An 18,205-nucleotide genomic window follows, 5' to 3' on the forward strand; every position below is an offset into this window, starting at 1 on the left:
TTTCTCTCAGTTTAAATGCACCCATCAATCATATTTGTCACACAGTCTAAATCAAGGTTGGCAAACTAAGGGCTAGGGGACAAATCTAGCCACATCCATCCATTTATGTATTGTCTATGGCTGCTTTCATGTAGCCATGTAGATGTGATCTCAGGACCTGCAAAGCCCCAAATATTTAATATTTACCTCTTTACAGAAAAAGCTTACTGACCCCTGTGCTAGGTGATCACAGTTTAAAATACCTATAGCAGAGTGTCCAGAGGTGTTTGATGATCCCATAATTAATCTGCCACAGTTTAAGTCTTCCTACATTACTACTGCTAGTAAGTACTTTCACAGACATCCAGAGAGCAGAACAGGCATTATGATTTCACATATACACAGTGGGTAGAACATGCATTATCATCCTCATTTTACAGATGAAAAAACTATGGGTTAGAGAAGTTAAATAACTTGTTCAGGATTACAGAATAAATGAGTGTGGGGTTAGGGATGGGGATATAGCTCTCCTGATTTCTTGGAGTTAATGGCAAACAGGTCCAGGAGGATTCAGCATGTGAGGAAAACAATTGCTAAGGATTTTGATGTATGAGGTGTGGGCCACCTTAAGGTCCACTGTGGGTTTGAGTGGTATGCTGAGGTAGGGTGACTTGAGGGTAGAGAAGAGAGATGGCTAGGGGCCATTGTGTTTGAAAAATTATTCCAAAGGGTGATGACTCATTTTCTTACATACTTCCTGCCCACACACCAAGTCTGAAACTTATGCATTATGGTAGCATGACATTTTAGATAAATTAAATTCTTTGCACTTTAATTAGCTGATCACAAAGTTCTCTTTACCAACATTTACATTTATAGAAACTAAGTTTAGGATGACTGGTTGATAGATATAGAATTCACAGCCTTTTCACACAGTATCAGGATGATAAGCATCTTTAAATATCAGGTAAACATCTTTGACGATCATGTAGCTTCGGTTACATTCCAGAATGTGTTTCAATAAGAATAATTTTTATTTTTCTCCTTGCTTGGTTATAAAGCAGCTTTGCTCTGGTTTTAATTAAGGCTCCCTGTGCTCTGATCTAATCCAAGCGATGCTCAACTACAGAAAAAACAGAAGTCAGGAGGAGTTCAAAAAAGACACAACCCATGACCCCATACGTTACCACTGATTTTAAGCTGTTCTTTTATGTTAAGAAATGGTTTTAAAGATATTTAAAAGAAAAGGCATTTAAAGAACACCTAAATACAGTTGGCATATGTGCAGGCATTTAGAACACATGAAGTCATATTCAGCATACAGATATGTGCAGTATTTCACTTTCCCCGCTGTCAGCATGAAGCAGTCTTATCAGCCAAACCACTTCATGTCTTTCTCCTTGAGTAGATTAACCTGTCTTGTTAACATTGACCAGCAATTGAGATTTGACTCACATTGCTTAAAAATGCAATAAAATTATTCAAGAATATTTGCTACATAAAGGCAAACCATTTTTATAACAGGAAATTTTGTGCAGTTGGCTTACTAGAAAAATTGGCTTCTGCCTAATCCTGAATTTTTCTTAATTTGCCTAATTTAAAAAATCATTTCAATTTATATCCAGTCTTATAACAATTGTTATGTTTCTGGAGTCTTAGTGACTTTTCTAATTCCAAAGAAGTCAGAAGTCAGAACTGCAAAGGCAAAGTCACTCTTTAGCTCCTTTGAAAAACTTAAGCACCGAGAAGTAGGAAGACAGTGTGAGAGGCGCAGTGGGGAAGAGAATGTGGTCTTAGAAGAATAAGATATTACACAAGTAGAAATTAGGGGAAAAAAATCTACTGGAGTAGTAGGATTCTATATTATTGTTGTTTGAGACTATTTGTTGGATGCTATACTGTATGACTAAACTTATTTTAGCCCCATGAAAGGGTGGCTGTGAATTAATTTGTATTACAGTAGTTCTGATATGGTGGTAAAAGCTCCCATTCGGATTTCTCCTTGCACATGGAAAATTCAAACATGCTAGTTCAGTCTTTCCAGATACTTGCCATATTTTTTTGGACAAATGTCTAAATGTCTCTAAACCTCGCTTACCTTATCTTCATAAGAAGAATAATTATAGTACCTGCTTTATGGATTATTATCAGAATTTCATGAGCTGATACTAAATATGTATACTTAACCCAGTGCAGAGCATAATAAGCTCTTTAGTAGGTGTCAGCTACTATTATTGTGAATAAAGGTAACATTTAAGAATAATTGATCAAATATAGGCTGCTGAGATAAAGTCTAAAATATTTGTCTTTCTGGCTGTACAGATAGGTCTCTTTTATAATGGAAAGGAAATGACGGATTTTTATACAATTCTGGGTATGAGCCTTTTTAGAAGTGAGAAATACAGGAAAGAAATTTAGTCTCGGCTAACCAGGAATCTGGTAATTTTCCAGAGATGTTCTTTTTGTCAGATGACAAAACAAATATTTAACAACATAATTAAATGATGACATTCTTCAGAGGCCACGGGTACTATTAAAATATCTGAAAAAAATTATAATGCTCAAGTAGAAAGAATATAGGTAAAATTATCAGAAAAAAATTTGAGAGCCTTACTCTTTCTATGTAATCAATGACTATGGGTTACAAACTATGTCTAGTAGAATAATGATATCAGAATTACAATAACAAAGTATTATAAATATAAAAATATTTAAAATGTATTTGAAGTTATAGTATGAGTCATTAGTATTGAAAATGCCAGAAAAAAGTTGTGTCACTTTGTCATTTAATAGTATATTTCTAGATGGTTAAATGATTTTTTTTAATATTTTTTCTTTTTTGTATAAAAAAGAAAATAAAGTAAAAAAGAAAAAAAAATCACCTTCAAAACATGTTATAGATACTAGAAATTAGAATAAAGAGATAAAATGGTATCCTTTTTAAATCATCATATTGGTAAAAGGGATCACCCTATTTTATTTACATTTAAAATTGTTAAACCCTCAAATTGTACATTTGTTCAGATTTAGATATTCAATTTTAAAAGATTTCTTATTTTATGGTAGTCCCTGATTTATCCTCTCTCTCTCTCTTTTTTTTTTTCTTCTGGAAACCTTTACCAGGTTTGCTGTTATCTTTCTTGAAGGATATTAAAGAGAATTTCATAAAATATTTTACTATGATTTAGGCTAAGGTAAAATGATATTTTTTTATTTTGCTGCAGGTATAATATTTTCCTTGAACTTTTGATTACAACATCACTGCAGTGACTCTAAGGGAATCTACTCTTTTGATATTTAAAAGAATTTTCAGATGGTGTGGATAGAACTGTCCTAGTAGAATGAAAACGCCTTAAGTAATCAAAAACCTTGGTTATTTTGAAGATTTTATGAGATAAGGAGAATCGAAAAATCACTTATGGCTTCTTGTATAAACAGGATAAAGAAAAAAATTTTTTTTAATTGTAAAGAAAATTTAAGGGCAAACCTAATAACATTTATGAACAGTCTTGGCTATTAGAATGAATAATAATCTCATGAGAAACCTCTGAACATTTCATGAATTGGGATATTTATAAGTAGACTTACTCAAGTAAATAAGATATGCAGAGAGAGTAATCTGGCATTGATAGAGAATGAACTAGTTGATTTGATTAGTCTGTTGTATCTTAAAATTCACATAAAACTAGAGCAAATGTTTTCTTTTACCTTTAATTTTGCGTGCTTTGGGTATGTCATTTACGTCTAAAATAAAGAATCAGGACATACTAATGTTCTGGAAGCCCCATGTGCAGCAGGCCCTTTGCCAGGCCACACTGTAAAAAGCTGGCATTTCTGTAACTGTGTGCTTTCTTTTTTAATATGTGCTAAAAGTTTTTCCTTGTAATTCTAGAAAGTAATTTTAAAATAGAAATTATATATAAATAAAATGTTTGTGACATCTCACCCTATGCACTAGGTAGGTTCTTGAAAAAGTATATAGATAAAATAAAACCAGGATCAGACAGGGGTTGGATACTTTAGAAGCATAGGAAAGCTGCCAAAACCTAATTTCTTCAGAAAAGAAACTTTTGTTGGAGGTAGGAATAGAAAGTATTGTGACCAACGCTGAATCGTAGCATGAAAAGCAAATCTGAAAAGAGGCCAGGGAAGGAGTGAAGGTGCTAGGGAAAATTCAAAGCCAGGATTTGTGGGAGCTAATGAAGATGGGAACTAGAGTGGGTATTTCATTGCTATAGACTTTTTTTCTTTATTCTTTTCTTTTTACTTGTTCAAACGTTTTAGAAATACTTGTTAGTTCAGCATAAATGACTCAATGTCTTTATAAACATTTTCTGACTCCTAGGATGTTATTCATCTGACAGTATGCTCTAGCTATTGTCCAATATATGGGGGATGGGGGACAGAGGACAGATGACAGAGATGAGAGAGGGAGGTTTAGAATAACTTTTGGTCTTTTCTTTACACACTAGTCCGCAAATTCTATGCAAAGTATTGCTGTCTAATTACTACAAATGGAAAAGTAAGTGTATTTTATGAACTTTGTTGGGATAATTTGCTTACTAAAGAGAAGAATCAGATTACAGCAATTAAAAAAAAAAAAGATTGCAAATCCGACGTGAATCTTTAGTTTATTTATACCTTTTTCTTGAGGAGAACTTTCTTTGAAGGATATACACTAGGATGAAGCAAAGGCTTTTTTGGCATCTTTCAGAACATTTATTATCTACATGTCCCAAACTTGCAGCCACACAATCAACTATTAAGAAGCCTGTGGAGTGCCAGATGCCTTTTCTGTTACCTGCCTGCTACTCCTGTAAGCACAATGGACAGGATTTGGCTAACTGTGATTAAGTGTCTACTATTGTTCAGCTCTGGGGCTTTTTACACAATAAGTCTGTGATGTTCCCTGTTCAGACTTTGCATCCTGTTTTTATAAACTGTATCCTTAATAACCGACCAGTTTCCTTCTCAAGAAGATTTTTAAATGATTCATTATTTTACAAGTTCAGCAGCAGGTTTATAATTTTAGAAAAAGTATTTTTACTTAGCAACCTAATTTCAGTTGCTGTGTGAGTTTTGCAGAGTGTCTATGGAGGAAGACATTGATTTTTTTCCCATTTTATAATGTGAAGTGATAAAATATTACCTTAGTAAGCATTTGTAAATTTTTCTGGATCATTTGGTATACAGAATGTTTCTCCCCCATTCCAGTTCCTATGTGTTTAAGAACTTTTAGGCAAGCCCTATAGAGTAAGCAGGTATTTGGAGTTAGACCTTTGTTTAAATCCCAGAGCTTCTATTCACTAGTGTTAGCTGTGTAATGCAGAAAAATATATTTAATCTCTTTAAACCTTAGCGGTGTCATCTATAAAACTGAGAATTATAGCACCTACTTCATAGCATTCATGTGAATATTAATTTAAATGAGATGCTGTATGTAAAACGCTTTGCACACTGTGTAGCACTTAAGAAACAGTAAGAAGTGAGAGCTATCATAATAAGGAAGAGTATGAATGTCACTAAATGTGATACATGGAAGTCCATTATTGTGTGGGCATTTTATCCTTATAAAATATAATAAAACAGTTTCAAGTGGACATTACTGATGGCAGACTTGGTTACACTATTGAGAAATTGTGTTTCTCCCTTACATGTTGTCTAATTCCTTCCTAAAACATATCTTGACTAGTTTGTTATTTCTGCGTAATTTTGCATTCTTGTGATAGAGCAGGTGGTAATTGCTGACTTTGTTGTGGAGATAAAGATAGTAGACCCTATTTGGCTTACCAAGAGAGGGCTAAAACTCATGTGCATATGTCAGAGGGAAAGCAATTAATGTGAAATTTCAGTGTCATAGAGGAAAAATATTTGCTAAGACAGAATTAACATCATTGAGATTTTCCATCAGTCAAAGTAAATTAAGGTGAAAGAATAGGAAACTCAGGTTTTTGACCTGATTAGTGATATAATTAGATAATTCTAAAATGTGTTTTCTTCTGTGATTAATTTGATAATTAATTAATTCTCTAATTAATGTTCATTAAATTAATATAATTCTGTTAATTCTGCAAAAACTATTAATGCTACAATTTATTTAAAAATATTAGTATCAGACTGAAATTTTTCATAATAATTTTTTATTTTTCAATATGGTTGCCATACAATATTATATTAGTTTCATGTATACAACATAGTGATTAGACATTTATATAACTTATGAAGTGATCACCCCAATAATTCTAGTACCCATGTGACACCATACAGAGTTATTACAATATTATTGACTATATTCCCTATGCTATACTTTATGTCCCTATGACTGTTTTGTAACTACCAATTTGTACTTTTTTTCATGCACACCCACAATACCCTCCCTGGCAACCCTCAAATGTTCTCTATATCTATGAGTTTGTTTCTGTTTTGTTTATTTTGTTCTTTAGATTCCACATATAAGTGAAATCATATGGCATTTGTCTTTCTCTGTCTGACTTACTCAGCACAATACCCTCTAGGTCCACCCATGCTGTTGATTTGCAGATGGCAAGCTTTAATTCTTAAAAAAACATTTTTTATGGCTGAGTAATATTCCATTGTGTATAGATACCATCTTTTCTTTATCTATTCATCTTTCGATGGACACCAAGTCATCACTATGTCTTGACTATTGTAAAGAATGCTGTAATGAACATATAGATGCAAATATCCCTTCAAAGTGGTATTTTGGGTTTCTTCAGAAAAATACCCAGAAGTGGGATTACTGGGTCCTTCTCTGTCTCTTGTTATAGCCTTTGTTTAAAAGTGTATTTTGTCTGGTATAAGTATTGCTACCTCAGTTTTTCTTTTTTTTAATTTTCGTTTTCATAAAATATTTTTTCTATCCCTTTATTTTCAGTCTATGTGTGTCTTTTGATTTGAAGTGTGTCCTTGTAGGCAGCATATGTAAGGGTCTTGTTTTATCCATTCAGCTACTCTGTCTTTTGATTGGAACATTTAATCCTTTTACATTTGAAGTAATCGTTATAGATATGTAGTTACTGCCATTTTATTTTTCACATTTTTGATCTTTTTCTTCTTTTTCTTCTTAAAGAAGTCTCTAACATTTCTTGTAACACTAGTTTGGTGTTGATGAATTCCTTTAGCTTTTTCTTACCTAGGAAACTCTTGATTCTAAATAGTAGCCTTGCTGGGTATAGTAATTTTAGTCATAAGTCCTTGCTTCTCATCACTTTGAATATTCTGTGCCAATCCCTTCTGGCCTGTAAAATATCTGTTGAGAAATCAGCTGACAGTCTTATGGGAACTTCCTTATAGGTACTAACTGCTTTTCTCTTGCTGCTTTTAAGATTCCCTCTTTGTCTTTAACCTTTATCATTTTAATGATGATGTGTCTTGTGGTCGGCTTGTTTGAGTCCATCTTGTTTGGGCTCTCAGCACTTCCTGGGCTTATATGTCTATTTCCTTTGCCAGGTTAGGGAAGTTTTCTGTCATTACTTCTTCAAATCAGTTTTCAATTCCTTGCTCTCTCTCTTCTCCTTCTGGTAACCCTATATTGCAAATATTGATATGCTTGTTTTGTTCCAGAGGCCCCTTATACTATCCTCATTTTTTGAATTCTTTTTTCTTATTGCTGTTCTGATTTGGTGTTTTTTGCTACTTTATATTCTAAATCACTGATTTGATCCTCTGCTTCATCTAATCTACTATTGATTCCCTCTAATATAGTCTTTATTTCTGACTGATCCTCTTTTATGTCTTCTATCTCCATTTTTATGTTTTCTATCTCTTTATTAAAGTTCTCATTGAGTTCATCTACTCTCTCTCTAAGTTCATTGAGCATCCATATAACCAGTGTTTTGAACTCTACATCTGGTAGTTTGTCTTCATTTTGTTTTGTTCTTTTTTTTTTGAGCATTGTTCCATTCTTTCACTTGGGACATATTTCTTTGTCTCTCCATTTTGGCTGCCTCTATGTGTTTGATTCTATGTATTAGGTAGGACTCCTAAGTCTCCCAGTATTAGTAGAATGGCCTTATGTAGTAGATGCCCTGTGGGGCCCAGTAGTGCAGTCTTCCTTGGTCATCTGAGCTGGGTGCTCCAGGTTCGTTCCTTGTATGGGTTATATGTATCCTCCTGTTGTAGTTGAGCCTTTGTTGCTGTTCGCATGTCAATGGGAGGAATTGAACATCAGGGTGATTGGTTGTGAGGACTGGCCCATGAGGGGCTGATCCTATGGAGCAGGATTTACTTTAGCAGGTCCTGCCCAGTCTGCCCTTTAGGTGTGTCATCCTCAGATGCAGCCCTGAATGGTGCTCCAGCTCAGGTTGAAGCAGGCCACTGGGCATGCTGGCCCCAGGGCTTCCTGGGAGGGGCCCTGCTGTAGGCCAATTTTATCTGCAGCCTGTGCACTGCCCGGTTCCACCAGCAAGAGTCACCAAGCAATCCTCAGGTGGCCGCCACCCATGCTGGGCTTATAGGTGCTGTGAGAGGCAAAAATGTGAACCAAAACCATCTGCTGCTAGTGCTGGGCTTGGAACTCATCAGCAAGAGGTATGGGGCATGCTGACTCCAGATGCTGCTTGTTTAGGTCTTGTGAACCTTTGAAAGGTTTTAGGAAAGTCTGCAGCATGAGCCAAGATAGGCCATATGTATGGAAAAGCTACTGGAGGTGGCTTGGGTAGGCCTGCAAGCTGGGTGGGACAGAGTCTCAGAGAATCACCTGGAAAGGGCAACCTGTGTTAGCCAGGTTGATAGAGACTTAGATATGGTGGTGCCTGCATCTGCAGGTTGAGAGGAAGGAGGGGTCAAAAAAGAAACAATGGATTCTGCCAGTACGTCTGTCTGGGGAAAGCTGCCCCTCCAGCCTTCGCCCTGAAGCCAGACAATTCAATTCCTTCCTTATGTTCATGGCGCTTTTTGAGCAGCTGGCTCAGTGCTGGAGCTCAGAGTGAGTGAATCTGTCAATAATTTTGTGCAAGCCCTTTAAGAGGAATGTCTGTGACTCCCTCAGCTATAAATTCCACTGGTTTTCATAGCCAGAAGTTGTAGGGACTTCTCTTCCTGTTACTGGAACTTTGGGTTCTGGGACTTCTTGCTCCTCTGAGGAGACCTCTACAGCAAAGATATCCCTCCCGATTCTCAACAACTATATGCTGCTGTGGGACCAGCCCATTTCATGTCTTCACCCCTCCTACTAGTCTCGAGGTGGCCTCCTCTGGATGTGCCAGGCTTTAGGACTTCTGTTCAGTCAGACCTCAGGAGACTCCCAATAATACTAAGAGTTGGTACTAAGTAAACATCACTTTCTGTATGTTTGCAAATATAATTGATTGAGTAAATGCATGTAACATATAGATAGTCATGCATTTGTCCTATTTTAAGAATATCCTAATGTTGTAGATCTTATAAGAGATATAGACAATCCAGGGAAATAAGATATAAACACATGCTACAGTCAAAAAGAAAGGCTGTGTATGATTAAGGCTGTGTATAATTAAGTTTAAAACATCACCTCTCACTTCTTGTGTTTTAGAAATCATTGTCTAGAATTTCTATTAATGCATGATCTAAATTTAAGTTGTCAAATCAATATTTGATGTACCATTCCAAAGAGTCTTCAGATCTTATAGAGAAAGTTATTTCAGATAAAAGGAATTCACATGTGGTTTGGAGTGGTAGGGATTCATAATTCTATCTGGGTAGCCCATGTGTCTTAATTGTGAGGTATAACAGGTCAAGATTTAAATTTGAAACTTTCTATTCATCCCCCCTCTCTTTTGGCTTGGGGCTGAAGTTGGCTCACTCTGCTCACAAACAAGCTGTGATGAAATACAGTAGGTCTGCTCTGAAGTGCTCTGGCTTCCATTACAATGATACATCTATTCTTTGTTCACCAGAAACGCACAAAAGATGCTCTAAAATTTCAAGAACAAATCACTAAGTTAACCAGAAAACAGGATGCCAATGTTAAGGACCACCTCTTATGTTTATGTTGTTCAAAATTAGGGTGCTATAGAAGGTTCACACATATGTGCGTGCACACACTCACAATATAAGAGTTCAGTTCAAAAAAAGAGTATGAATGTAGATTTTGAGATTTGTTGGAAGAATTAAATATTCACTATCTGAAAGGAAACACCACACTGTATTTATTTTTCTATTATAAACCTAGTGTTTTAGAAAGCTTTCCTTAGTTTCTTAAGTATGGTTGGGTTCATAAAGGAAATTTAGTTTCAGAAAACAAAGTCCCTGTTTTTTATCTGGAATGAGTAATGAAAATCTTGTTGCTTAGCTGTTCAAGGAAAAGACTATTTATCCTGTGAGTTGTAAATAAGCCCATGCACTAAGCTACTACATTTAAGGGTTTTGGCAAATTTCGGTGTACAGCCTCCAGGATATTAAGCTCTCTTTAGAGCAGTTTGAATCCTACCTTTTGAGTTCACTTTGTTTGTAACATATTTGTGGGTCAAGCTCTTTTGCTCAGAGACTGACAGAGAATTTGTAAAGGATAAATTACAAAATGACTTGAAGGTGCTCCTCATGGAACAACTTAGTTGCTCCTTTGTCTTTTTTCTTTATTTTACCTCAAAAAGTATTCTTTTTAATTTTTATTTTGAAATTGATCTGTTTTCTCCCATTTTTTATGCTTTTATTCTTTTACTGTAAATGACTGATATAAAAAGACCTGATTTTGAAAAAAAAAAAGAGGCTATGGAAAAATAGAATTACATATCACTAAAAACTACACCACCCTTTCCCTTTGCTTTTCTTTTTTCCTCTCTTCATTTAAAGCCTCCTCCACCCTGAATGGATTTTTCTGCACATCGTGACTTACATCTGATTCCTGACCGGGTTTGAGGTTTGAATTTTCTGATAGACTTAATTTAGAATCACTTAAAAAAATAAACTTTTATTTTACAACAACTTTAGATTTACAGAATCTTTGCAAAGATAATACTGGGGGTTCCCAAATACCCTATACCCAATTTCCTCTATAATCAACATCTTACATTAGTATATTACATTTGTTATACTTAATGAACCAATATTGATATATTGTTATTTACTAAAGTCCATATTTTATTTATATTTCTTCGGTTTTCCCCTAATGTCTTTTTTGTTTGTTTGCTTTAGGATCCTATCCAGACTGCCACATTACATTTAGTTGTCATGTTCTTAGGCTCCTCTCGGATATGACAATTTTTCAGATTTTCCTTGTTTTCAATAACTTTGATAGTTTTAAAGATTACTGGCCATGAGTTTTGTAAAGTGTCTCTCAGTTGTGATTTGTCTGATTTTTTTTTTCATTATTAGACTTGGGTAATGTTTTGGGGGAAGAAGACCACAAAGATAAAGTGCTATTCTTATCACATCCTACCAACGTACATACCATCGGCATGATTTAGACTGTTGATGTTGACTTTGATCATTTGGCTTGAGATGTTTGTCAGGTTAGAATCACATTTTCTCTCTTTCTTGAAGATCATCCAAGCATTTGCCTGAAGATTTTACTACACATTTATTAAAGCTTTAAGGAAGCTAAGTGAGGCTGATCTTTTGGTTTTTATTGGTGATGTTGTAAAGCTGCTATAAGTTTCTAAGTAGTTAGACAAAAATAATTTCAGCGGTGGTAAATACATCTAAACTTTTTTCATGTGTTATAGGTGGGAATGAGATCCCGAAACCAGGGTGGTGAAAGTTCATCCAATGGGCATATCTCTTGCCCCCAATCCTCCATCATCAGCAATGCTGGTGATAAAAGTCTCTCAGAAGATGCAAAAAAGAAGAACAAATCAAATAGAAAGGAGGATGATGTCATGGCCTCAGGAACTGTCAAACGACACCTAAAACCATCTGGAGAAAGTGAACGAAAGAATAAAAAATCCTTGGAGTTATCCAAAGAAGACCTCATCCAGCTACTCAGTATAATGGAAGGGGAGTTACAGGTAGAGTATAATTTTCTCAACTACTGTGCCTCGATTTCCTAAGCTATAAAATAAGAGACTATGAAACTATCTTTCTCATTGGATTGTGAACTACATGGGAAAAAGGGCTATGTTTTTCTTATTCATTTCTAAATGCCTGACACCAGTTTTTACTGAATACATATTTGCTGAATTAATGAATAAATGAATGTATGCTGATTCCAACTTCAAGCTTCTCTAGAAGCAGAAAATTTCTTTATGATATGATTTTGGTAATAATCTAACACAGGCACCTGTACTTAGTAGTAAGTAATCAACGAGCTTATCTAATTTAGCCTTTGACTATGGTAGAAAATCATGATTATTAAAAGGCAAAGTTAAGCTCAAGTGTTACTTTTGATTTTTTCCAGAAAGTAGAGTAAAAGAGAGATAAAGAGATAAAGGGAGAGAAGGAGAAAGTGAGAGAAAGAGAAAGGTTTTGTTTAAACCACCTTATACTTTTCTCATTTTTTCATAACTTTCATCTTTAATTTTCTATGTCATAGGAGTTGAGAAGCACTGAAATAAGCAGAACATTGTATTATGAAGACCTAATACTTTCACAGTGTTTCAAGTCTATTATCTCATTCAATCTCAATAAAAAAATGTAGGCATTATTATCTATCTCTTATAATGAGGAAACTGAGGCCCAGAATGGTTAAGGATTTGTCCAATTCTCATCTTAGGCCTCCTAATTTTTGTTCTAGTGCTCTTTCCACAGCCCATCCTCCCTAACCTTCTGTAGCTACCTGAGCTAGGTCCCTTATTTAGTGTGTTTTTAAGGATTCAAGAAGGAATTGGGGTTCTTCTGATTTCCTGAGCTCTAGACAATTATATTTCTGGAAGTGGGGAAACAATAACTTCTTTTTTTGGTCGTGGTGGTAGGAGGAGAAGATGACTTGAGTAGAGTTGCTGTTTTCCTTTTCGTTTTTGTTAGGTTCTTGATTTTCATGAGCCTCTTAGGGGAATCTAATGATTGTGTGAGATGAATCCTTTGTTTGATGCTGTTAACATCAGAGAGATTATTTGCAACCTGCCCTAAACTAGGGTGGGATAGCCTGATCTGTTCCTGTTCTCATCTGTATGAGCACACAGATAAGTAAACCCCTGGGGTAAAGAGAAATTGAAAACATAACAAAACTCAGATTTTAAAAAAACAAACAAAAATGATCGAGCCTATCATGTGCTGGTGGATAAAAATCACATTTGCATTTCATAGCAAAAGAAGAAAATTTCCATAGTGCCACCATTACTGAAAATAGCTTCGCCACTCCCAGAAATAGGCTAATGCTCTGTCTATTGACATTTACTGTGTTAGAAGGCAGACTATATTACACCAACTTTTTAAGCTACCCCCAGCTGATAGTATTGACCTGAGTGGAAGGTACAAGGGTTACCTGAGAAATCTTCACAAAACAATATTATCACTTCACTTCTCTCTAGGCATGGTGGCCTGTGCAAAGCCTGTGGCTCTTCTAGACTCTAATTTCTGTAGAAGGCTGTTATATCATGATGGATTCTGGAAAGCACTTAAGATTCATGTGGCTTTCATGTTCATAGTTTTGCCAGATATAGTTCCAGAACCTAAGCATTCACAATATAAGCCTACACACCCAGGACATCAATGAAATTACCCAGGAGACTCCAAAGAAATACATTTTGCTTTTCACTAATCTTAATGAATATAGGATACCTTACCGTACACAATAGTTGTATTTCTGAGTAGCAATAAATAAGTAAAAAGTTTAAGATATTTGTGGGGGAGGCAATGAAGGAAAAGAGAAATGGAAGACCTGATATTTTAAGAAATCCTATAGTGAATTAATTTGCAAAGCAAATAATTCATCTCCCATATAGTTATATGCATACACACATATATATAAGTATATATATTTGCAATTGCAGATTTTGTAATACTAGATTTGTTAAAAAATGAAAGTGTTCCTATATTTAGAGTTGTAGATATATGTTCTTTTAACAGATAATTGTCTTTTATTAGCATTGTCACATGAGGGGGCATGTGTGTTGTAGCTAAGAGTGGGAGGCAGTGGGCATTAACAAACATGAATGGACTGGTAAAAATGCAGCAGCTATATGCCAGGTGTGCCAGACTAGAGATAAGAAAAAAAGTATCTAAAGGTCTGGTATTGAGAGGAGAGGCCGGGATATGCCTCATGAGATAAGTTACCATCAGCTCAGGCCTTTATGCCATTTACTTTCTTTATACTATATATGTGACAAACTTGGACAAGTTATATGACATGCCAAGGTTGTGCATTAATTTAGTTACATTTGCTCTAGGCCCAAATTCCCTGTGTCTCAGTTCAACGTCTCTCCAACTATGTCATTTGCACTCTGGGGATATTCAAGGGCTGGCTCCAGAACCTTTATATTTACTCCTTGTCTCCACAATTTCTTTTATGTAGACTTACATTGTGAACTTTGGGGCCAAAGCCATTTTGCAAAATGATGAAACTTTTTTAGGTACGAGAAATTGAGGTAAAAGAAATATTTCACATCAAAGAAGTGGAATATGATCTAAACCATGAAGTTTGATGTGCTCTGTATAGTGAGAAAAATGAGGGAAGGCAGCAGTACCACCTGGACACAGGCTGGACACTACACAACTCTGAGAGGCTTCATATTCACTACTCTATGAGTGTTGTGTCCTGAAGTTGTGCAACAGCTTAGCCTTGGGGGGACTGGAACTACTAGTCAAAAGAAGTAGGGTGACACACAGAGAAAAGGGGCCTATAAAATTGGGGAGAAAAGACCAAGATCAGGTCTGCCTGTAGGAGATCTACCCTGGAAGTGACTTGGGGAGAAGGAGGATATGGAGGCTCGCTCAGACCTTTTATACTTCTTTTCTCTTTCTCAGACTCCTTGTTGATATTTCTCATTCTCTCCAACTCTGTATGCAGGGTTTGGACATTAGAGACAGTTTGTGTGTTTTCTGATACTAGCACCTGCCACATTTAGAATCTGTTGTGTGATCTATGGAAATTTGTTGAACCAGCATCATAAACAGCATGACCTTTATTGTTAGCATTGGCTCTTTGCAAAATTTGCAGACTTACCATTTTGTTTGCCAGTCCAGGTATAAAGTAAATTCTTGATGTGCTTCTTTAATGGACACGTATTACAAATGGAGTTGCCCTTCCCAGGGATATTTGCGTTTTAAGGAGTCTTGTCTAGAACTGGTGTTGTCATGACCATTGTCTTGGAGAGAGACATCTTCCAGATTTTTCAAGCCACATCTTAGCAAATGCAAGCCTGTCATCTCAGTTCAATGACTGGCTGACACTGCCTGCATAAAAGTAGCAAGGCTGGTTTTCATTATTACATTTCTGTCATTGACTAGTTCCAAAAACAAGTACTTTCTAATAATCTGGAACATTTTTTTTTCGGGTGAAAAACTGGTTATATGTTTCCCAGACTAAACTAAGTATAATGAAATAGTACACCCAGACCATCATTTGGGCACCATGATTAATTTCCCCCTATATTTGTCCAAAAATAGCACTTTAAAGAAGTCATTCAATTTGGCTGTATTTAAAATGACTAAAGTTCAAAGGAAATGGTCCTCACATCAAAAAGTCATAAGACCGAAAACTTAGCAGAAGTTTCATTCTTAGGGCATTAATTAATTAATTATTTCTAAATTGATTGATCTTACAATATTTAAGAAACTTTGCTGTGCCAGAGTTCCGAAGGATGCAAAGATGAATAATAATATTGCTCGTAGCTAAAATTTGATGAGCTCCTACTATATGCCAAGTATAGTTTTAGGCAGTAGGTATTATAGTAGTCATGAAGAAGGAGTTTATGACCTGATAGGATAGATGGGAATATATAGGAATGAATATTTTATAGGATAATTGCAATGCAAATTATTGGGGTACAAAGGAAGGAAAGATTATGAAAATCTCAAGAGATGAGTGAACACTTCATTGAAGAATTGGACCTTAAAGAATTGACAAGTTTTGGACAGGTTGAGATAAGTGTAGCAAACGATATGAGCAGAATCAAACACAAAGTGTGTGGGAAAGTATGGAACAGTTTATCAGTGAGTAGTAGTCTTGCTTCAGTGGAGAATTATTTGGTGGAAGTAAAACTATACCTCCTTTTGGAGACTACAACTAAGACATCTAAAAAACAACATTTAGAAGGCGTGATGATCTCAGGGGAGTGGAGTAATGCAGAAACCAAAGGAGTTAAGATCATCAAGAAGAGAGAGGTTGCATCAGTCAAAATTTCAGTAGAAAATTTCAGTCAGATCTGACTGAGGGGTGCTCTTTGGATTTGTGAAACTGAAGGTCATTGGCAACACTTGCCAGAACAATTTCAGTGAGTTTAAGCCTATTTTTAGTGGTTTGAGAAGTGCAGTTAAAGAAAGAGAGTAACAAGTTCTGTTGAAACTCCAGGAAATTAGAAAAGAAATTTTTTGGTAAGAATTACTGAGATTTTCTGATTTTTTGGGGGTGGGGGGAACATAACCAAAGAAGCCAAATTTCCCTTTTCTTTAGCATAGCAATAAATTATTTGTCTGGCACAGAGAATGCCCTTAGTGCTCATTTGTTGACCCCTTGCTTTGAAATTACAATGTTGCTTTTCTCTACTTTAGGCTTTAAGTGAAACATGGAATTATTCAAAAGTAAAAGGCTAAAACAATGTATCTTGAATGCCAAGTCCTATGGGGAAGTGGTGTAGGACTGAAAAAATTTGGTAGTTGACCTTATTAGTGCTGACTTTGAGCCTTAGTTTAATCTCTGTCTGTATAATAATGGGTTGTTGTGATTGCTATACTTAGCCAATAGAGATGTTGTTTGGAGAATTTTGGTTGAGAGGGGAGGAGAAAGATAAGATAGTAGCTAGAGGGAAACTCAGGTCAAGGAAGGGTTTTTAATGATGAAAGTGGCTTTACTATGTTAATGGGTTAAGGGGTTATAGGATGAGAAAGGAGCAGGGTCGTATAGGAAAGAGCAAAGATTTTTGATGAAGCAGTCTTAGAGAAGGCAGGAAGAGGAAATCAAAGGTATGGTTTTGGAGCCGACCTCAGGTTTTCCCTTGAAAAGGAAGGAGACCCTTCGTTTCTGTGACAGAGTGAAGGAGAATGAATGGGTAGAGATGAAAATAATTTTTGTAGCAGAGGGGTGGGCAGGTGAAGCCTCAGCTTTCTCAGCAAGAAAAAGACAAAGTTATGTTCTGCTGAAAATGAGGAGACCTGGGCCAAGTTTGGGTCTTAAAGATAATTATGTACATGCTGTATTGCTGCTTAGGGGTCTGTTAGAGGAATGTGATTACGGATAAATAGGAGCATTAATGAGTGGAGTTTAGGATTCAGCCAGCAGAGAGACCTATGTGTTTGCAATGGCACCAGTCTGTTTAGAAAGAAGCCTGAGTGAAAAAGCGTTGATATATTTCATAGCACTGAATCTAGGTTGCAGTTGTCCAAGTGGGTGCAGTGGAAGGACAGAAGTGAAGGAAGTGGAGTGTGTCGGTGAGACGGTGCCCACACAAGGAAGAGATATCAAGAGGAAGGAGCAGGTCAATGGGAGGATGAGCATGAGAGGGCTGGAGAGACTTGAAATTGGGCTATTTGCACTTAACTTTTCTGCGTGTTGCAGTTTTAACTAATACAAGGTCTTGGGTGTGGTTCTGGGAGTAGAAGGGAAAGCAATTAGAATTAATGAGATCAAGAACTGGTAAAGTTAGGAAGGATATTAACTAAATCTCTCACATGAATGTTGAAACCTTCCAGAATGATGGTAGGGTTTGGAGTGGAGAGCAAGTCTGTATCATTTAATAAATATGAGAACTGGGGACTAGCAGGTCAATAGATAACTGCTTCCAGGCTACTTTTTCTGAAGTGTTTCTCTGATCATGTTATTCTGTTATTAGGAATTTAAAAAAGTCTCCAGACCCTATCTGATTGAAAACTAAATTGCTCAGACTGGTCTGAAAAAGCTATTTATTAACTGGCTCATCCTTAGCTATAAAAGCTCATCTTTAGTGTTCCTTAAAATGACCATTCCTATCCAATCAGGCAGTCTCTAAATTCTTCCCCAAACCCGACACATACACTCACACATAAAATCTCAAACACTTTCACAATCCCAGTGGGTTTTTTTTTTTTAAGTGTCTTCCAACTTGAGGGTACTTATGAGACAAACTGGGGGCATTTAGTAAAATTCAGGATGTGTATTTGTCCTTTTTCTATGTCATATTCCCCTCATGTATTAGTTAATTTTCTTTCTTTCTTT

At 35.9% G+C, this 18,205-nt stretch overlaps 1 protein-coding gene across 2 annotated transcripts in view; it reads left to right on the forward strand.

Annotated features, from left to right (window-relative positions):
• The window catches only part of FILIP1 (filamin A interacting protein 1), a 179,922-nt gene that overhangs the window by 72,577 nt on the left and 89,140 nt on the right, over positions 1 to 18,205 (forward strand). For both annotated transcript variants that reach the window (XM_039853158.1, XM_039853156.1), the window contains exon 2: positions 11,643 to 11,924. In XM_039853158.1, the coding sequence (XP_039709092.1) occupies positions 11,649 to 11,924 (276 nt within the window). In that variant the 5' untranslated portion in view covers positions 11,643 to 11,648. The remainder of the gene's footprint in view (positions 1 to 11,642; positions 11,925 to 18,205) is intronic.

Source organism: Pteropus medius, unplaced genomic scaffold, assembly GCF_902729225.1.
Source record: "Pteropus medius unplaced genomic scaffold, Ma_sr-lr_union100, whole genome shotgun sequence".
Classification (NCBI taxonomy): Eukaryota; Metazoa; Chordata; class Mammalia; order Chiroptera; family Pteropodidae; genus Pteropus; species Pteropus medius.